At 43.1% G+C, this 22686-nt stretch overlaps 1 protein-coding gene across 1 annotated transcript; it reads left to right on the top strand.

Annotated features, from left to right (window-relative positions):
* Positions 1-368: 368 nt before the first annotated feature.
* Positions 369-18448, top strand: SPCS1 (signal peptidase complex subunit 1). Its single transcript, XM_068112664.2, has 4 exons — positions 369-507; positions 10479-10538; positions 17692-17778; positions 17987-18448. Exons 1-4 carry the CDS (start codon positions 460-462, stop codon positions 18098-18100), a joined length of 309 nt encoding a protein of 102 aa, XP_067968765.1. The 5' UTR covers positions 369-459; the 3' UTR covers positions 18101-18448.
* The last annotated feature ends 4238 nt before the right edge of the window (positions 18449-22686 follow it).

The following is a 22686-nucleotide window of genomic DNA, read 5'->3' as shown; positions in this document are numbered from 1 at the left end:
AGTATTACACTCGCCCCCTCCGGATTTGTGGAGGATAAAATGCGGTGCTAATAAATAGTATGCGATTGTATCGTTGGAGTTTAAATTATCATTTATTTCGCATGTATTTCCATGAAACACGTCTGCGTGAGACCCGTCGTACGTCTGAAAGCGTAAAGCACGTTTTTATGCAGTACATGGTAGTCTTTGGGTATAGAGCGCTGCAGTATCTACCTCAAATTTATTCCGGATCGGTGAAAACGTTACTGACGTCTTGAGCTGATGTGTAAAGCGATTTGTAGGTATATAATCCAATATAAACGCTTTTTACAAACATTTATTTCCTCATTTCCATTTTACAGTATGTGGCTAGAAATTGTTTTCTGGAATGAGAGGGTATAAACAACAACAACAACAGTTTCCGGCCGTTCTGGATTTCCTGTCTTGTAATCGGCGAGTGAGTGAATCGTTTTAGCCGTCATGGGGAGCAAGATCTCGGAAATGTTTCCTTCCATACCTATGCATATGGTAAGGGGAAGTTTTGTGCACCTTTCATTCCCATATCAACATGGATGTGATGCTCGTTTGTGTTTTTCGTCACCTCGACCATGATGCGGATTGGCTCACTTATTGATTTTTCCGATGATGCTAATCCATGCTACGTTGCGCCATCGTTGTTTTTATTAATTACCCTCAAATATGTTAACCCAATTATATACGTTGCTACCATGGAAGGCTGGTTTTTGTTTTTTGTCCCACAATTTTTGTCCATTTACTTCTCCATGGACACCTTGTACTGTTCTTATATCCCGTCTTGGACACGGCGAAGTCCTAGATTGACCATTTGCTACCTCCGTCACCAAAGGTGGATGTTGGTTATGTTTTCACCTCTGTCTTTGTCCATTTGTCTGTCCGTTTGTGAACAAAATATCTCAAGTTGTGGACGGAATCAGACGAAATTTGGCAGAGATCTAGCGTATGTGACGAGGACGAAATGATTAGATTTTGGTGAAGATCTGAATATGGATTCGGATATGAGAATTATTAAATTTTTAAGTGATTCTTCACCATTGGGTGATGGGGCCAAAAACGATACATAGCAGGATATCTCAAAAAGTTGTGGATGGATTTGGACGAAACTTGTGTGTGTGTGTGTGTGTGTGTGTGTGTGTGTGTGTGTGTGTGTGTGTGTGTGTGTGTGTGTGTGTGTGTGTGTGTGTGTGTGTGTGTGTGTGTGTGTGTGTGTGTGTGTGTGTGTGTGTGTGTGTGTGTGTGTGTGTGTGTGTGTGTCAAGGAAGAATGGATCAATTTTTATGAAGATCCGGAACCAGCTAGTAGAATTTTAAAAGTGATTCTTCACCATTGCTTTTATGGAGGGGAAATATGACCAACCAAGTGGAGGTTTTAGTTCTAATTTTGTTTTTATTTCTCTTCAATCTTGGCAGATGTTTAACATTTATCTGTGCTGAAAGCTGCAAATACAGTCACATGTTCCTGCTCTATATACTAGTACCGACTGCAAAGCCGCAATGAGCCGGCGAAGCCAAAGCCTCTTGCCACTATTTTACCCATCACTGTGGCATCAGTAGGTTAGGTAGTTGGTAGTAGGTAGGTGTAGTAGGTACCGTTCAAAATGACACCATTTGCATTCTGGATGAGATTAAAATTGATAAAATTTACTTCTTGATTAATTCGGTGAATTCCGTCTCAGCTTCGGATATTTCCGGCCGTGAAAAACTATCCCCTACGGCCGCGAGATTTCTAAAAAATAATTCTTCGTCAATTTTAGAATATTTGATGCCGTTTTCACCCACCGAAACGCGTAAGAAGCTTTTTTGAAATATTTTCCAAATGCTCGAATCTCATTGGTTCCGGTGTTTGGTGACGATTTTCGTTGAAGATAACGAGGTTGGTTTTAAAGTATTTTAATTATTTTAATTACGTACACATTAGAGGTGCATCAGATTGTGAATCAAACAAAGACGGGTGAAACAAACTCCTATTGAACTTTTTCGCAATTGTTTTATGCAAACTTCTGCATCCGGTCGATGGCGGCCTCCATCGAGTGATTTGGTTTCTGAAATATTTTTTCAAATGCTCGAATCTCATTGGTTCTGGTGTTTGGTGACGATTTTGGTTGAAGATAACCAGGGCCCGTGTGGGCCCGGGGAATGAGGTTGGTCCTAAAGTATTTTAATTACAAATTAGAGGTGCATAAGATTGTGAATCAAACAAAGACGGGTGAAACAAACTCCTATTGAACGTTTTTCAATTTGTTATGCATACTTCCGCATCTGCAAGATGGCGGCCTCCATTGAGCGATTTGGTGCGTCACAGCTTCGGAATTCTCAAGCCAAGGGATCCAGCATAATCTGGTTTTCAACATAATACGTACGCGTTTATTCACAACATCGGCTTCGCCGGCTACTACATAGCTTCTAAAAATGGTGGTGGTGGTTTGTATGCAGCCTGTGGTGGATGTGCCGCTAATGCAGCCCCCCCCCCCCCCCCCCCCATTACCAGTAAGCTGGGGCGATTGTTACCTTTCCCGCGTTAAATTCCGCAATTTTCGAAAATTATATGAAAACGTACAATTTTAAAACAACATATATTTCACAACAAAACATGATAATGCTTATTTTTAAACAGTTTTACATGATTGCAAACAGTTTTAAATGATTTTAAACGTTATAGTAATGCGTGATCCAATACAAAATATTTCCAAACTGATTTTCTTGATGCTGTTTTCGCCACATAAGTTCCTGCAGGTATGACTGAAATAAGCCATCAGAAGTGCCATGCATGTTCCGGAATTTGGCCTTGACATTCGCCCATGAACCTTCCACCTGGTTTGTGTGCAGCGCTGGATCATTTGGATCGACGAAATGCAAACAATGGTTAACAGTCTCGTGATTTGGCAGCTGGTTGTAACTAGCCCATTGATCAGTCAGTATTCACGTCCCTGGCAAAACATGCTGCTGGATCAAAGGTATCAGGGTTGCTGCAAATCTGTCGTTGACAGGTATCATCACACAGCAGTCACTTTCACGCTCAACCATGCCAAAGGACCCAGTGACCCTCATGATACATCCCACTGTGGTACTTTCGATGCATAAACTTACTCTCATCTATTTCCACGGTTCTATTCGTTCCACTCAATTGAACAGGATGATCAATGACATATTGAGCATGTATGTCACGAATGAAATTCTGCCAGTCTACAATAACCCTCTGACGCCAGTCTCTCGAACTGCATGATGCTGCTTCTTGATGTCAATTGACCACCAATAGATGATGTCCAGCACCTGAGTTAATGTCAGATGCGATCCCACGAAGAAGGACCCGACCCTCAGGTTCCTGTGTCTTCTACATCGATGACCAGGCAAAACCGTCAACGTAATCACGGCCTCCTCTATGTTGAAATGACAATGGTAGATTGCAGTTCGCACAGTCTAAGCAGTTTGCGATGAGATGATGTTTAGCCAACTGATACAGTCCAAGTTGTCAGAAGTCTGAGCCGTTGATTGTCGCATTGTAAAGTCGAGTTGAAACAGTATTTGTATCAACTTGTGCAGCAACTATGCATATAGGTGCAGCAGGTCTACCACGTCGCACAGCCATTAGGGTGGAAATCGGATGCGAAATTTGAAAACATAACCAATAAAATATTACGAAAATATAATTTTCGAAAATTGCGGAATTTAACGCGGGAAAGGTAACAATCGCCTAAGCTGGTATTCATTTCACCGACCTCGGAAGGAGTCCACCCACCTGGTGTTAATTCAACGAAACGGCACGGGCTCTAACTCGGGACCTTAATATCTCAAGCCAGCCACCTTCTTGTCCAAACGATTTTGTACCTTGTGTTGTGCATCTGGGGGACACATTGCGCCATGTTTAGCTGACCCAAAACTAAACACTAAGCATTCTTTTCTTTATGCGTGTTCTGCCCAAAAGCAGTTTCAGTGCTGTCAAAGCATAGCCATTTAAGGTTTCCATTATTTGCCGTTGTCTTCCCATTGGTAGTCATCGTGGGAATTTACAAATTTGGCCAGGGTGCTGGTGATAGTTCACCTCCGCTTTGCGAAGGACTTTAACGTTCACAAACTAATGTTGGCAGACGGGACTCCCAGTTTAGCGTCCATCCGAGGGACAGCACACACTGATGAATCATCCTCCCCGTAAAACACCAGGATGACCGTTTATAGCTAGTTTGAGAGTCGAACCCAGGCTAGAGAGCTTGGAGGCGAGTGCGAGTACCTCTAGGCTGTCCTGCCAGCCATACTATAAACAGTACCATCATGGGTTGGTGACTCTACAATGGGCCTTTTTGTTGTGCAGAAACAACCAGTGTGCTTGAATTTATACATTCCGTACCTTGCTTGGAATCCGGGTATCACACCTGGGATGGCTGGGATTTGAGCTCCAAATACAAAACGCACTGTAAACATTATTTTCATAGTTTTTGAAATATGGTACAATCCTCTCTCTCTCGCTCTTTCTTTCTCTGAAAGGACCATCTGGCGAACCCTCCCATCTCTTTCCTTAAAAATCATCTTGAAGATGTTCAGCCACTCAAAACTTTGGGCCTTAATATCAGCCATGATCTTTCTCGGGCAAACCACACATCTAAGTTGGCCTCCAAAGACAATAACCGACTGAGCATCCTCCGTTGTCCAAAGTCCTTTCTTGGCAAACCTGAGCTCATATCCACCTACAAGTCCTTCATCCACAATGTGATGGAGTACTGCTCTCCATCCTGGGCTGGGGCTTCTGCCTCACACCTCAGCTCGACGCCGAGTAAACCAAGGCCTTCAAAATCATTGGAATCTCCCACAATGACGCTGAATCTATGGGCCAATCACTTTCCCATTGCAAACAGGTCAGTGGTCTCTCTGTCTCTACTGCCTCCTTTCTGGTCTTGCACCCTCTGCTATACTCCCACCCCCCTCCTCTGCCCCATCCCCCAGGTTTCTGCAGTGCACACACTGTCCACCTGCAACCCCCTTCTGGTTAAACTCCCAAAATCCAGAATCACTGCTCACCTTTACTCATTCGCTCCTCTTGTTTCCCACTGGTGGAACCAACTTTCACTTTCTCTTCAATCTCATTGTTCCCTCCAGTTTTTCAAGACAGCTGTTCATGACCATCTCAGATCATTCCCCATCCAAAACGATGATCTTTTCTACCTCAGTTAAACCACCCACCAAACACACCTTTCCAAATTTCCAGTTTTTATTTCCTTAGAGTTTGCTTCCTTCATGGTTTTCACGTCCTGAACGTCTTGGAAAAATAAGGAAGCAAATTTAATGTACTGTAAAGTTCTGGAAAACTTGTCCAAGTCCTTGAAACTGGAAAATCAAGAGAATTGCGCAAATATAAATAATGTGTCGTGTCACAAGTTGATTGTTAATTCCGCCACTTTGAGAACGTTGCCAATTTAAGCTTCCCCACAGAACAGCCAAAATGATTTCTCACACAGAATGCATAAATTATACAAGTGTTTACTGAAACTTCTCAACCCCCTCCCCCCCCACCTCCCCTAATTAAGCAGGAAGTAACTACTTGGCACGCACTGCCGATTGTAAAGGGAAAGGAAGAGAATTTGAAGAATGTCAAAGCTTTGCAATATTAATTGCCTGTGGCTGAGTCACTCAGTCATGTAGGCTACTGGGATTGGCTCATGAAGGAGTCTGTTCACAAGGCCAGATGCAGGATCTGTCAGAAGACATTTGATATCTGGAATTTGGGGGAAAGCGCACTTCGGAGTCCCACGAGAGCTGCCAAGCATCACATATGATTGCAAATGATTGGTCCAACTCCTTTCTGTGTTACGGACTTTTTTGGCTCCTGGACAGGTATTTATACTGTCACATTGAAGGGGGGAGGGGATCCATAGGTTGTCGTAAGAATGTCTTGGTCCGTGTGATCGCGTAGGTTAGATTCCCCTTGTATCAGTTATTTGTTTAGAGGTAATTATCCTCGTCAGAGGAGAGGGTATTTGTAACGTGCTCCTCCCCAAACCCCGGTCACGGTGTACCTCCGAGCCCCGAGAGGAGTCACGGCAGAAAGATGTGTTATTCTGTATGTCAAAGATCAACCACACCAATTGTTACCAACAAACAAATATTGTATTAAGATCACACAAGAATAACAGTACAACAACAATAGTAATCAATTGTACAACCAATATATATTTCCTGTGATGGTACCATCAGGTTCGTACAATATAACTCACTGTGCTCCAAGTGAGCGAAAAGAAGAACATTCCCCAATGTCTCTATTCCGGCATCAAGCCAAAGTCGATCCGCTCCAGTGATCGTCAGAACGATGTCCAATCAAGACCAGAATCCCGTTTGGATGACAGTCAGTCACGCGGCCAAAGCTGCGCAAAGGCGCCCTCAAGGCGACCGGGAAATCACACCCTCGGGTATGGACGTTCCACGGCTCCAACTCGGCGAACCGCAGATTTCTCACTCAAAAGTTGCACACACACACCAGATTAACGTCTGAATGCGGTGAAAATGGTTGAAGCGAAGTGAAAAACCTTGAGCGAAACGCAAATCCTGCGCGAGTCAAAATGGCCGACGGCCCGTTCTCGTGGCGTAACGGCACTCCGATGATTCTCGTCGGAATCAACCGCAAAACCTGTCACGCAGGTTTATCTGTCATAGCGATAACAACTCTGTCGCAGGAATCCCTTTCCCGGGAAACCCATAGTTCACTCGTGACCCTCGTTCGCAAACGTTCGCTCAGGACCTTGAAGCAGCTCGGCTTCTTGTCCGACTCACTCGCTCCGCCTTCTCTTCCTCTTCCTCTTCGTCGTCATCTGGTTCCGGTTTCATTTAAAACATTAACTTTTTTACCTTTTGAAAATAGTAATCTATACTTCCCTTAAACGACAACAATAAATAGTACATGGAATCAAAAATGTTTACAGTGGATGAAAACCACAACAACGGAAGTGACGAATCCGTAACAGTATTGCATTTGAGTCCGTTTGTTACTTGCCGGAAAAGATTCCGGCAAGTATGTTGGTTGGTTTGTCTGTCTGTCTGTGCGCAGTACTATGTCTACATCATTGCACATAGCATCGCCATACTTTACACACATATTTGCCTTGCCCTGGAATAGACTGTGCCCGATTTTTAACTCTCTAGGCCCAAGGTCAAGCTCAATGTCACCCAAAACGTGAAATCAGGGTGGTCGAGTTTTCATTTAAAATATATTTCAAACCACTATAACTCAAAGTACAAGAGATATGCATACACTTACTGTTATTGACATATATGAAGTCACATATGACATTTCATTTGGCACCATGACCTTTGACCTTGGAAGTTCAAACTCAAGGTCAAAAATTGTTTTTTTTACTAATAACTCTGTCAAACATTATCCGATTCCCTTCTACCCAACACCCCTGAAAAAAAAAAGTACATTCCGGCAAGTCCTCAGTCTCTGACCAATTTCTAGTTTGTCTGTTTGTCCGCACAGAATAAATATGATTTTCTCTGCAACCGTTGGTCCGATTGACTGGAAATTTTCACCATAGGTGCAACTCCACCTGTATAATTTTTTTAATGATAATTATGACATCATAGGTCACGTGGTTCGGCCGCCATCTTGGAAAAATCGAAAACTTTGCACCTCTATATCTCGGAAAGCGCTGAATAGAAAAAATTGAGATAAGGCTCATTGTAAAGAACTCTCCATGGGGAATAAAATATGTTAACGATCATGTCATAGGTGCCTCCATTATGACATCATAATTCAACAAGTACAAAACTTCATCTGATCAAGATGAAATTTCTTGAGCATAATCTAGGAATAAATTAGTTTAGAAAATAAATAATGATGACGTCATCTGTCACGTGGTTCGGACGCCATATTTGTTTTAACACAACAGCCTTAAAAACAACTGAAAATACATCCTGGCGAGGGTTTGCAATCTCTGATTGCTCTTTTTCTTGTTTGTATTGTAAAACCTGCACTGAGGAGGAAGTGAGCATCCATTATAAAGCATATAGGGTAAGATTATTGTGTAAAACCTATTGTTTTCATGTGAGGTCAGGTGAGAACTTGTGGCATTTAAGACTTGGGCACACGAGAAAATGCTTCATGCCATGAATATCGCAAACTATAACTGTATGGACAGTGGACCACCGTCCATGGCGGCAGAATGGGCTATAGAGGCCTGGAGAGGGGCAAAATACATTGTTTTTATTAGGGCCATCCCACAGGGTGGTATGGCCCGGTAGATGGCACACGCACAGAAGCTTCATGCAATGATTGTACCTGCCGCCCACAATGGCGGTCCCAGTGTTGACAAGGGAAGTGACCATGCTTGAAAGATTAGTTAGAGCTGGACCTTGGATTTGAGAGGTGAAAGAAGTCTCTCTTTCTACTTGGCCGCCATTACCTCGTCTCCAGACCTCATCGCTACTCGTCGCCGTTCATTACCTCGAGCCACACTAGCTCTGTGCTGGCGACATGCTTGCCACCAGTTTCGTGCCTCAAGCTGTCGCCTGCCTTTATATCCATGTATGAATCTGGTATTTCAGCTCCATAAGGGGGTTAGGTTTATTTAGTTCCATTGTACATACTGTTACGTTTGTGGGGGTAAACAAACAAATACCTTAGGAAAGTTAGACTCGTGTCGGGTTAGAATGCTCCGTATGCCGCGAAGAAGCCATCTCTATGTACGTAAGTAGGCCGTCTGTCCGGGTAAGAGTGTTTGCATGTCGCCATAAGGGGCGTGGCTTTGTGCTAATTAATCATAGGGTCTGTTAGGTTAAATTCCCCTGTATGTGCTTGCCTCTTGTGATCTTCCCTCCATCTGTATTACCATTAAAAAGCCCACCAAACAACAACTATAACAAAAGACTCATTCGCTCACAGCGCCGCCAGGGCGGACAAAAACAGCATTTGCCGATCGGCAAGGGAACGACGTCATCCAAACATTCCCAAACGACGACTAGACAACGACTCGTTACGAGGAGGCCACGCCCCGAGCTTCGTGACTGGTTAAGAAGCCATGGAGTGATGAACAGAGCTTGGTGATTGGACAGAGTGTAACGTCAGCGGTCGAACATTCGAGAGCTGGGAGAGGAAAAGGACGCCGTCTCGCCATCTTGGTATCTTTTTGTTCTGGCGTTCGTTGGAGGCGGTCACATTTCTCTGGTGTGTTGGCTTTCAAGAGAATGGCTGTGTTTGCCTTTTTCTCTTTGTTCTGGCTTGGTCGTGGGTGGTGGCGCATCTTTGGCTCGGGTGCGCTTGTGGGAAGAGATTGAGCAAGAGAGGTTCAGGGCAGTCGGAATCGCGAGAAGTACCTCACGTCGAGGGAGCGCGACTCCGCACCACTTTGTGCGCTTCCCGCACGGTGGTTTGGAGGCGCCGAATGTAGTGAACTTAAACACTGTTTTGGTCCTACGAGGGGGTTTTGAACCCCCCCCCCCCCCCCGGCTCAGTCAGTCCGTGCTAATGGCCTGTGTCTTGGAAAGCCCCTGGTCTGGTCTTCCATGATTATGTCAACCATGTCCGTATCTATCTTGTCCACCACGTGTGTCCCTCTACCCCTCGTTCTTACCCACATCCCTTATTTGTTGAAGTCTCCCTCGATTTTATCCCTCAACCCTGCTGTTGATGTGTTCCTCCCCGCTGTCTACTGTTCCTTCCGGTTTGTTATGTCCTGATCAATTCTGTATTCTAGCTCTTCCATGAGCTTTTCATCATAGTCAGGTTCACTATGTTAACAAATATAATTTCTTTCAAAATTTTGGGATTAGCAAACCTGTACATTTTTGGAATCTTCAGAGCATGGAGAATCTGAAAATCAATGTTGGCATTTGCACAGACACCTGCATGGCCGCCATTTTGGATTTTGAAAATGGCCGCCATAAAATACATGTTTTGCGCGATCTCGGCTTCTAGTCAACCTAGAGACTTAATTAAATATGCTAATCCTATGTTTTCTGGGTCAAGGAATCCAATAAAGGCCTCAAAATAGTGCTCAGGATTATAGAAAAGCAACAAACAAAGGTAATTGAAAACCATTGTCTTTATATTTGTGATATAACTGTATTACATAATACATGATATTGCAAGTCCTTTGAAGTTATAGGTTGTTATAGGAAGTTATAGGTAGTATCAGATTGAACTATAAGTCCTATACACAGGATCTACGAGGTCTATACCGTTCAGGAATATGCTTTTACAGATCTTCATCACTGTCCTGAGTGTCATTTTCGCAAAGGTGTCTACGCAAATGTAAACATTAATTTTTGGATTCCTCATGCTCTGAATATTCCAAAAATGTATAGTTTTGCTAATCTACCAAAATTTTGAACGAAAAAACATAGTGAACCTGACTATCATCTCAAAATCAAAGTGAGCTGTTGATTGATTTATTATTGCCAGCATAATGATATGTATTAATTGATAATAACGTGTATTGTATTGATCATATAATTTATGATGGTTTCCTCACTGTTGTTTTCTAGGACTATCGTGGGCAGAGGTTGGCTGAGCAGATTTTCCAGGTCGTCATCATAACATTTGCGGTAAAATCCACTTTCTCATGTGCTGTCCTAAAGTTCTTTTCCCTAATTTATTTAGAGGTAACGGTATCAATAGTCATGTTCGTTACTTGTTTTGTAACCCCCTAACTACCCTCCCAAGGGATATGATGAACAATTTCAATATAAACAAAGTTTCTTATACCAAATTCCATGGTCTAACAATTGAGGATAAATTATCGTGGAAAACCCAAACTGGGAACTTGTGCAAGATTGTTTCATGAAATGTTTATGTTAATAAGAAAATGAAAATCTATTTTTCTTCATCTGTGTTATTACCTCCGCCACCAAAGGTGGATGGAGGTTATGGTTTCACCCCTGTCTGTCTGTTTGTTTGTGAACAAAATATCTCAAAAAGTTGTGGATGGATTCGGACGAAATTTGGCAGAGATGTAGCGTATGTGACGAGGGCGAAATTATTAGATTTTGGTGAAGATCCGGATACTATAATTTTTTAAGTGATTCTTCACCATTGGGAGATCGGGCCAAAAACGATACATAGCAGGATATCTCAAAGTTGTGTACGGATTTGGACGAAACATGGTGGACAGGTTGGGTGTCTGATAAGGACAAAGAGATTTCATTTTGGTGAAGATCTGAATATGGGTTCGGATATGAGAATTATTTAATTTTTGAAGTGATTCTTCACCATTGGGAGATAGGGCCAAAAACGATACATAGCAGGATATCTGAAAAAGTTATGGATGGATTTGGACGAAGCTTGTTGGACAGGTTGTTTGTGTGACGAGGAAGAATCGATTCGATTTTGGTGAAGATCTTAATATGGATTCGGATATGAGAATTATTTGATTTTTTAAGTGATTCTTCACCATTGAGTGATATAGCCAACCAGGCGGAGGTATCCTATCTACTGACTGCCATTCTAGTTCGTAATATATTTGCATGTTAATTTCACCTTATTACTTCCGCCACCGATGGTGGACGGACATTATGTTTTCACCCTTGTCTGTCCATTTGTCTGTGAACAGGATATCGGATTCGGACAAAATTTGGTGGATAGGTTAGGTTTGTGACGAGAACAAATCTCTTAGATTTTGGTGAAGATCCGAATGCGATAATTTTTACGTGATTCTTCACCATTGAGAGATTGGGCCAAAAAAGAATATATAGTATTATATTTCAAAAAGTTGTGGACAAGGTGTGACAAAACTTGGTGGATGAGTTGGATAGGCGACAAGAACAAGCCAATTTGATTTAGGTTCAGGTCAAAACGTAAATATTTCAACCTAGCGGAGGTATGTACTCTACCGAGTGCTCTTTTCGTCAGCGTGGGCGACGGGATTTTGCAATCTCTTCTGAGATGGTGTCTGTTCACGCCGTAACTTTTTATCATTTGAACTTTTATCAAATTTTCAACAAAGTCTTCTTAGGAGAAGACAAATTAATAATTTTGTCAAAGGTCAGTGTCACATGAAATCATCATTTTTCATCCAATTGACTTGAAATTTCGATTTACCATTTCAGCAGTCTTCAAATTTTCAAAAAAGCTTTATTATTATTATTTTTTTTTTCTATACAAGATCGAGGCTCGTGAAAGAGCTAACATTAATCACACAAAAAGTCAAACCGACACATAAAACACAAAAAATTAGGGGAGCGGCAGACAAGATGGGGAGAGAGGGGGAAGGACACAAACACAACATTTGAGAGCAGGGACATCAGGAGAAATGTGGGGGGGGGGGGGAGGCGGGAGAGGTATAAAACATATGAACACTGCAAGGACTTCCAGGAAAGAAGTTGGAAATTCAAAAAAGTGTATCTGGGGTGAATTAGCGGGGGTAGAAAAGTTCAAGGTTTTGGATGGGGGAAGATAAGAGATGGTGGTGAACAGCTGTTTTAAAGACCTGGAGGGAGGAGTGGGATTGAAGGGAGTGGGGGAGTTTGTTCCAGAGGCGGGAGAAAAGGGGAATGAAAGAGTGAAGGTGAGCAGAGAGCCGAGATTTTGTCAGTTTAACCATAAGAGGGTTGCAGGCACATCTTGTGCGACCTGAAGGAATATTGGGGGGACAGAGCACAGAGAGAGCTGGGGGAGCAAGGCCGGAGAGGAGTCGGTAGAAGACAAAGACCACCAACCTGCCTGCGGTGAGTGAGTGAAAGGCCCTCTGAGTTAGCTTCATCGCAGGAGATTCCAATGATTCTGAAAGCTTTGGTTTCAACAGCGTGAAGCCGAGCTAGGTGTGAGGCAGGAGCACCGGCCCAGAGGGAGGAACAGTATTCCATTGAGCTGTGGATGAAAGCCTTGTATGTGGTGAGTAGCTCAGGTGTGCCAAGGAAGGACTTCGCACGACGGAGGATGCCCAGTCGGCGACTGGCTTTGAAGGCCAGATTGGAAATGTGGTTTTCCCAAGAAAGATCATGGCAGATAGTGAGACCCAAAAGCTTGAGCGACAGAACTTCTTGGAGAGGATTGTTGAGAAAGTAGATGGGAGGGTTTTCCAGTCGGTCCTTTCGGAGAGACATTGTATGGGAATATGGAGAAGGCAAATTAATAATTTGTTAAAAAGGTCAAAGGTCAGCATCACATAAAATCGTCAATTTCCATCCGATTGATATGAAATTAAGAATTTCCATATTGGGTCACAGAATTGGTTCACCAATCAAAAGCCAGAAGGCGATTTTTGTTTTGGATGAAAAGGTCAAGGTTGCATAAAATTATCAATTTTCATTGTTTTTTTTTTTTTTACCTCCACCACCAAAGGTGGATGGAGGTTATGTTTTCACCCCTGTCTGTCTGTCCGTTTGTGAACAAGATATCTCAAAATGTTGTGGACGGATTCGGACGAAATCTGGCAGAGATGAAGCATATGTGACGAGGACAAAATGATTAGATTTTTGGTGAAGATCCGGATTCGGATCCGGCTACTAGAATTTTTTAAAGTGATTCTTCACCATTGGGAGATAGGGCCAAAAACGATACATAGCAGGATATCTCAAAAAGTTGTGGACGGATTTGGACGAAACTTGGTAGACCGGTTCGGTGTGTGACAAGGACGATTCGATTCCATTTTGGTGAAGATCTGAATGTGGATTCGGATATGAGAGTTGTTTAATTTTTTGAGTGATTCTTCACCATTGGGAGATAGGGCCAAAAACGATACATAGCAGGATATCTCAAAGAGTTATGGATGGATTTGGACGAAACTTGTTGGACAGGTTGTGTGTGTGACAAGGAAGAATCGATTCCATTTTGGTGAAGATCCGGATCCGGATCTAGCTAGTAGAATTTTTAAAGTGATTCTTCACCATTGAGTGATATGGCCAAAAACGAGGGGTAGACCAGGGTATGAAAGACTGGACCTATGGTGACTCCTCTGATTGATTTTGATTAAATGTGATTCTGTGTTGTGATTTTCTGGTCTTCTCTGATACAAAACGTAAACTGTTCACCAGGTGGAGGTATGTACAGTCACGTGAAAAAGTAAGTACACCCCATGTAAAGTTTTGACTTTTTCAACATATTTCAACCTACAGCTATTTGATCTTCATTTCAACAATATTGAGAGATAAAGGTGATATAATATAACAAATATCATGAAACATTTACATTTTGTAGTCCATTGTATAATTTAAACAAACATAAATGCAAATTTCGCATGTGGAAAAAGTAATTACACCCCTGGCTCTAATAGGTGGTATTGCCCCCTTTGGCAGAAACAACCTCAAGTAGGCGTTTCTTATAACTGTCTACCAGTCTCTGACATCGACTGGGAGAAATTTTTGCCCACTCCTCCATGCAGAATCCTTTCAGCTGTGCGATGTTTGAGGGGTTTCTTGCATGCACAGCTCGTTTCAAATCCCCCCACAACATCTCGATGGGATTTAGATCCGGGCTTTGACTTGGCCATTCCAGAACCCTCCATTTCTTTCTTTTCAGCCATTCCTTGGTGGATTTACTGGTATGTTTATGGTCATTGTCATGTTGCAAGGTCCACCTTCGGTTGAGCTTCAACTTTCCAACAGATGGCCTCACATTATCCTCAAGCACCCTCTGGTACAATGAAGAATTCATAGTGGATTCTATGATGGTGAGCTGCCCAACCATAATATTTCCACCACCATGCTTTACAGTTGGTATCAGGTTTTTGTAGTCAAATGCTGTCTTTGGTTTTCACCAAACATGTCTTCTGGTACTGTAGCCAAATAGCTCTACCTTTGACATCTGTTCAGAGCACATTGTTCCAGAAGTGCTGGTCTTTGCCTCGGTGTTCATTGGCAAACTTTAGTTTTGCCCTGATGTTCTTTCTGGACAGCAAAGGTTTCCTCCTGACACACCTCCTGACATGTGCTTTGTGCAGGAAGGGTGTCGGAGTGAACTCAATTCAATGTACAATGTGCGCTGAGTGGGTTCATCAAAAATGTAGTGGTTTGAGAGGGTCATTAACCAGTGTGGTAGCTACATTCTAGTGTAAGGTGTGCACAGAGGGAGCTGCAGATGGAGGAAATGTTGAGTTGGATCTTGGAGACGGCATGAAGCTGGAAGGTGTGAAAACATTTTGTTACCTAGGAGACATGCTGAATGGAGAAGGTGGATCAGACTCGGCAACGGTTGCTAGAGTGAGATGTGCATGGAAGAAGTTTCGGGAACTGAGTGGCGTGCTGACGAGGAGGCGAGTGTCGTTGAAGCTGAAGGGAAAGGTGTATGCTGCATGTGTGAAGTGTTATGATTTATGGGAGCGAGACATGGGTAATGAACGTAGAGCAGCAACGAAGGCTGGAAAGGGTGGAAATGCGAATGGTTCGGTGGATGTGTGGAGTATCGTTGAGAGAGAGGAAGACAAATGATGAATTGCGAAAGATGATGGGAATAGAGCCTGTGATGGATGCTGTGAAGAGAAACAGTTTGAGATGGTTTGGTCATGTGTTGAGGAAGGATGAAAGTGACTGGTTGAGAAGAGTGATGGAAATGAATGTGGAAGGAAGTAGAGGACGGGGAAGACCGAGAAAGACTTGGCTAAAGATGGTCGAAGAAGAAATGCGGGCAAGGGGGTTGACAAGGGGAGATGCAGGAAATAGGGCAAAATGGAGAAGATTGTCATGGGGACCGCAGGGCTAACCCCCGCTCTTGCAGGGAAAATGGCCTTTAAAATGCCTGTTGTTGTTGTTGTTGTTGTTGTTGTTGTACACCTCCCATGTAGATCAAATTTGTGCAGCCTCTTTCTAATGGTAGACACGTGCACTTTGACATCAACAGTGGCAAGAGCTACCTGTAGGTCCCGTGATGACATTCTGGGGTTCTTCGAGACTTCTTTCAGCATCTTGCGGTCTGCTCTCGGGCTGAACTTGCTGGGGCGGCCTGGCTTGAACAAGTTGGCAGTTGTTTGGAATCTTCTCCACTTGTAGATGATCTTCCGGACAGTCGAATGATTGATTTCCAATTGTTTGGAGATCTTTTTAAATTCCTTCCCAGACTCGTAGGCATCTATAACCTTCTTTATGAATGCCTCAGAGAGCTCTTTTGATCTAGGCATGGTGACGCCGCACACTTCAACACAAAGAGCAAACCAAACGAAATGTCTGAGGTTTAAATAATACAGGTTCCTCCTAGATCCTCTCAAACGATGTTCTAATCATTTGCACCTGAGCTGGTACACCTCATTCTAATTTTCGGTATTTGAAGTAGTGATAAATGTACGGGTTGTTACGGGGTCCTCCCCTATCCCCCCGGTCTCGGTAAACCTCCGAACCCCGAGAGGGTCCCCGGCAGAAAGATATGTTATCCTTGGTTGAAATCAATCAAATCAATAATGAAACCACACCAAGGGTTATGAACAAACAGTAATATATTATAAATCACACCGGAATCATGACACAAATAATAATAGCAATTCGCCCTACAATCACTATTTTAAGATGGTACCACCTTATCTAGTCCTTTAACCCAAACTCACAGCACTCCCCCAATGTCTCTGTACCCCTCCAAGGCGAAGTCGATTCGCTCCAGCATCGTTGGATCAATGTCTGATCACAATCAATTGAGGCGTGGACGATCGAAGCAACCCAGAGGTCACGTGGTCCAACACCCAGCACAATAGCGGTGGAATGGGAAACCTCCCAAAGACGCGCTCCGACGTACACGTTTGCGGTTCAATCAGCGAGTCTCCTAATGCTAAAAAGCCACTTTCTTACACAGCCGTCCCCGGCAACCCACCGGGGAATAATGCCCAGCCGACGTGGCAAAAACCTTTTCACTGAAGGTAGCGCACCTGGCGAAATGGCAGACGGCTTTCACTCGAGCCGGGCTTCCAGGCAAGGACACTCCGGACCCTCAATGCAGATACCCGACTACCCAGGCTCCACAGCACTCCGGCGATGTCACCTATCGCACAAACTTCCTTTCAAGGACTCAAAGTTCACTCGCACTGCCCACTCGACCACTCGGTACGGAGCTTCAACCAATATCGTCTTTTTCCACGCCTCTTCCTCCTCGCTCCCTTTCTCTTCCGGGTCACGCTCCGGATTTCTGGACACATTTTACCAGGAGTGCTTTTAAACCTTTTAACCACAATAACCCTTACTGAGAACCAACAATAATAATAATCCCAACAATAATTAGGGCCGAATCCATAACAGTGTACTTACTTTTTCCACATGTGAAATTTGCATTTATTTTTATTTTGCATATAATTATTTGCATTTGCATATAATTTATTTAAATTATACAATGGACTACAAAATGTGAATGTTTCATGATATTTGTTATATTATATCACCTTTATCTATCAATATTGTTGAAATGAAGATCAAATAGCTGTATGTTGAAATGTGTTGAAAAAGTCAAAACTTTACATGGGGTGTACTTACTTTTTCACGTGACTGTATGCTCTCTACTGAGTGCCGTTCTAGTTGAAAGTTGTTTTCATCATGTTTAACATATGGAAGAAGAAGACATCCAAATACAAAGCGAACGTAGATGGGATATGCCTTTTCAGATGCTTTCTTGTTCATATTGTGATTGTTTGCCTTCCTGACAGTGAATCTATAATAAGTAAAATATTTGAAATTTATGGCACCAGTTTTGTATAAATGAAAGTTTCATCAAGAAAAACTTGTGAATACGGTATTTAACTCACCTTGTGAAGCATGGTTTGATGCAGCTTGTGTGGTGTATTTTGTGCAGGTGATTGGTTTCTTTTGGGGTTACGCAGTGGAGCATTTTGGACAGACTATGTACGTTGTACTTGCTGGATTCCTGCTCTCATGTTTGGTTAGTCACTTCACATCACTTGCACCAGCCTACAAGACTCTTCCTTATTGCTGTTAATAATACAACCAACATGTTCAACGTCGATTTTCTTTTGGTTCACAACCATTGTATCTGCATATTATACTATCTTAAATTCAATCGTTCCTTGTACTGCAAATTGGACTTCAAGTTGCCATTGTGACAATTCTTCTAATTTCCTCCTCCGCAGCTCACACTACCCCCATGGGGGTTCTACAGACGAAATCCATTGCCATGGCGAGCAGCTCGGAAGGTCCAGGAAGGTTCGCGTGTTGCAGATGGGGGCAAAAGAAAAGGGAAATGATGTCCAGTTCTAACATGCAGATCCATGAATGAAAGAAAAACAACTTGTAAAACTAATTTTGCTCAGTGGCCCATGCTGTTTCCCATTATCTCCTGTCTTCATTTTTGTCAATTGTACCCAATAATGCAGAAATAGCTTCACTCAGTTCATTCTCTCCCTCAACCCCCATAAAAACAAGTAATATTGTGCTTTAGTACCTCGATGGACTGTGTAGTTGGTATTTTGGGATTCCAGATGAGCTCTGTACTGATCAGAATGCCAAATATCCAACTAAAAGAATCATGTACATGGCTTTAAAAAGTCATTTTTTATTTCCAATCAAAATAAAGTTTCCAGGAAAAATCTGCACATACAAATGGAAATAATCAATTGGTCCATTGCATCATCTACAGTGGCCTCATTTGGGTGACAGAATGGCCTAGAAGTACGCACACTCGCCTGTAAGCCATCAAGCCTGGGTTTGAATCTCAGCCTGGCTATAAATTGTCATCCTGGTGTGTCACATGCCAGGTGTTTCATCAACCTGTGTACCATCCCTTCGATGGACGTTAAACTGGTCCCATCTGCCGGCGTTAGTTGGTGGATGTTAAAGATCCCACGGTGTCCTTCACCAAGAGTAGGTAAGCTATCACCAGCACCATGGACAAATTCCTGCACCAAACTACAGAGGGCACTGCATCAGTAGCACCATTTGCCCTCGGTCAATGATGCTACCGTGCAGTTTTGTGCTGCATATGAAAGAAGTGGCCTCATTTAAACATGCCGTAATTTCCACTGGTAGGCTGGATCCAGATCTTCACCAAAATCGAATGAATTCATGCTTGTCACACACACAACCTATCCATCAAATTTCGTCCGAATCTGTCCATAGCTGAGATATTGAGCTCACAGACAGAGGTGAAAAACAAACCTTATCCACCTTTGGTGGCAAAGGGAATAAGCGATTTATTCCTGGTACCTGAAACACCTTGCAGCTCTCATGTCTACAGACTTTTTGGAACACCAGCAGTATTTTCTATCCAATCATCATGTAACCTTGTTAAAAAAAATTATCCATGGGTCGGCTGCTCATATGTTGAAAGATTTGTCAATCCTTTAAGATTTAAGTGGTTACGGAGAAAACTCATTTAAAAGAGTGCGGAGGAAAAAAGTGAAGGCCTCTGCTGACGTTCCACAACATGGTCAAGGATGGTTGTGGACACAAGTATTACAAGTTAAGATTTCATTCGGAGTAACTTGAACTCCAGTTGTATTTGAATGTAAACAATGAGCGGGAACATTGACAAGTTAGAAGTACGCTTTGAAGGTATGAACTAAATCTGATGTATCTTACTCTTAGAGCGTTATTGCTGCCAAAGTAGTTTATTGGCAAGGTTTATACTGGGTGGTTTGCCAATGCCTTCCAAGCAGGAATGTCTTTTGTTCATGGTGCCGGCGATAGCTGACCTACGCTTTGCGAAGGACACCGTGGGGTCTCTAACGTCTACTAACTAATGCTGGCAGATGGGACACTCGTTTAACATTCATCCGAGGATGGCACACACATTGATGAATCATCTTGCCTGTGAGACAACAGGATGACAGTTTGTAGCTGGGTCGAGAGCCTGGGCCGTCCTGCCAGCCCTTACGTAATGGGTGTGTCTAATGACCAAAAGGAACAAGTTTTTACTTTTGCCCAGAAACAGACTATTACTGGTAAATAGACATCCACACCTATCCTTGCCCATGTGAAACGTCAGTCAAGGCCTTCACCTTTTCTTCTTCTGCCCTCAACTTGTCACCTTTATCTGCTTTTAAATTTGTTACCTCCACCACCGAAGGTGGATGGAAGGTTTTCACCCCTGTCTGTTTGTCTATTTGTGAACAAGATACCTCAAAAAGTTGTGGACGGATTCGGACAATTCGGCAGAGAGGTAGTGTATGTGACAAGGACGAAATGATTAGATTTTGGTGAAGATCCGGATTCGGATCCGGCGAGCAGAATTTTAAAAGTGATTCTTCACCATTGAGTGATCGGTCGAAAACCGATATATAGCAAGATATCGCAAAAAGTTATGGACAGATTTGGACGAAACCTGGTGGACAGGTTGGGTGTCTGACAAGGACGAATCAATTTGCTTTCAGTGAAGATATCTGAATATGGATTCGGATACGAAAATTATTTAATTTTTTAATGATTCTTCACCATTGAGAGATCGGCGAAAAGCGATATGTAGCATGATATTGAAAAAGGTTATGGACGAGTTATGACAACTTGGTGGACGAGTTGGTGAGGTGACAAGAACAAGCCGATTCGATTTTGGTTCAGGTCCGAATCCAGATCTGACCCATCAGTGGGATACAACACGTAAACTGTTCAGTCTGGTGGAGGTATGCGCTCTTCCAAGTGCCGTTCTAGTTTTCTCTGCAACCGCTTGTGCGATTGACACTAAACTTTCAATATAGGAGCACCTACCTATGGATATATTTTTTAACAATGTTACATGATGATTGGATAAACAATGCAGCTGGCATAACAAAAAATCCGTTTTCTGTAGGCATGGGTTGCAGGGTGTTTCATGTATCAGGAATAAACGACCTCATTTCGCTTGGCCTTGGCTAAACTAACACGTCCGCTGTTTTTTGCATACAAATTCTCAGCTCATGGGATGAGCAAGGTGATGGAGGGAAAAAGGCAACATACGCAACATCCATAAAAAGAAAAAGGCATCGTTGGGTAGTGGGACAACACATGGATTATTATTACTTTTTATGTTGAAGGCTCCAGTCACGGACTATATCGTCCTCATCGAGGCCAGGCCTTAAATAAAAGAGCTGCATTGATAGAAAAGTGAAGAAAGAGAAGAGTAAGTAAAAAAATCTGATATTTGAAAAGGGGAAGGTCATAAGTGTTTGGAAATACATGAGAAGGTAAAGAGCTCCAGAGTTTAGCAGTGGTGGAGAAGAAACAATCATATAACGAAGAAGAATAATGGCCACACACTAATCATGCGATGTAGGGGCTTGTCGAGTATTCCATGGTCTCCCTCATGGTGGAGGTACACAAACAAAGTTATTGGGAGCAGAAACTGAAGAAATATCTGTAGAAAAGAGAAAGAGAACCAACATTACGGCGTAATTCAAGCGGGTTGAGTTTTGAGGTCAGATTGGGAGAGTTGATAGGTCGGATTACTTTGGATTCAATTATGTCCAGTGCATATGTGGAGCGAGAACCTCCCCAGATGTGAGAGCAGTTCTCTATACAAGGACGAATCAATCCTTTAAATAGTCGAAGCAACTGTTGAGAGGAGAAGAATCTTCGACATCTGAGCAGGACTCTTAGTTTCTTCGAGACAGACTTAACTATTTGTGTAATGTGTGTATTTTAGGATACATTTGATTTTAGGTTAATACCGAGGAGGTTTATTGAATCACATGGTGTAATTGCGGAGCTTTCAAAGGAGATTGGAGAGTTGAGAGGAGTTTTATAGAGAGAGATGGGAAGAAATAGAGTTTTAGAAGCATGAAACTTAACTTGATTTCATTTGCCCCACTGGGAAATCTGGGGGAGAAGTCGAAGATTGAAAGAGGTGGTGTATTGGGGTATATTAACGGGGGTAGAAAAGATCAAGGTTTTGGATGGGGGAAGATAACAAATTGTGGTGAACAGCTGTTTTAAAGACCTGGAGGGAGGAGTGGGATTGAAGAGAGTGAGGGAGTTTGTTCCAGAGGTGGGAGTAAAGAGGAATGAAAGAGTGAAGGTGAATAAGAGAGTCTTGATTTTGGCAGTTTCACCAAAGAGGGTTGCTGGCAGATCTTATGCGACCTGAAGGAATATTTGGGGGACAGAGCCCAGAGAGAGCTGGGGGAGCAAGGCTAGAGAGGAGTTGGTAGAAGACAAAGACCACGAACCTGCCTGCGGTGAGTGAGTGAAAGGCCCTCGGAGTTAGCTTCATCGCGGGAGATTCCAATGATCCCGAAAGCTTTGGCTTCAACAGCGTGAAGCCGAGCTTGGTGTGAGGCAGGAGCACCAGCCCAGAGGGGAGAGCAGTATCCCATTAAGCTGTGGATGAAAGCTTTGTATGTGGTGAGGAGCTCAGAAGTGCCAAGAAAGGACTTCGCTCGACGGAGGATGCCCAGTTGGCTACTGGCTTTGGAGGCCAGCTTGGAAATGTGGTTTTCCCAGGAAAGATCATGGCTGATAGTGAGGCCCAAAAGCTTGAGTGACAGAACTTCTTGGAGAGGATTGTTGAGAAAGTAGATGGGAGGGTTTTCCAGATGATCTTTTCGGAGAGACATAGTGAGAGTGTGAGATTTGTCGGGATTGAAAGACATGTTCCACTTGGTTGACCAGTTTGTGATTTTGTCCAGGTCTGCAGAGAGTGAAGAGGTTGCTGCCTGCCAATCTGAGGGTTGAGATATGTAGCGGCAGAGAGTGGAGTCATCAGAAAAGATGTAGAGGATTTTCCAGAGTGTCAGAAAGATCATTGATGAAGACCAAAAAAAGCACAGGGCCCAGAACACGACCTTGGGGAACTCCAGCCTGAACAGGAAGGGGAGATGAGAGAATTCCATTCAGGGCCACACGTTGACTACGACCAGAGAGG

The sequence above is a fragment of the Myxine glutinosa genome, chromosome 4 (genome assembly GCF_964187855.1).
Source record: "Myxine glutinosa chromosome 4, kmMyxGlut1.1, whole genome shotgun sequence".
NCBI lineage: Eukaryota > Metazoa > Chordata > Myxini > Myxiniformes > Myxinidae > Myxine > Myxine glutinosa.
The sequence above is the reverse complement of the archived record's forward strand: the minus strand, read 5'-3'. Positions and strand labels throughout refer to the sequence as shown.

Coding starts and splice junctions, on each gene's coding strand:
- SPCS1 (XM_068112664.2), top strand. CDS start 460: ATGGGGAGCAAGATCTCGGAAATGTTTCCTTCCATACCTATGCATATG. Junction 508..10,478: donor CTTCCATACCTATGCATATG/GTAAGGGGAAGT, acceptor GTTGTTTTCTAG/GACTATCGTGGGCAGAGGTT. Junction 10,539..17,691: donor TCGTCATCATAACATTTGCG/GTAAAATCCACT, acceptor TATTTTGTGCAG/GTGATTGGTTTCTTTTGGGG.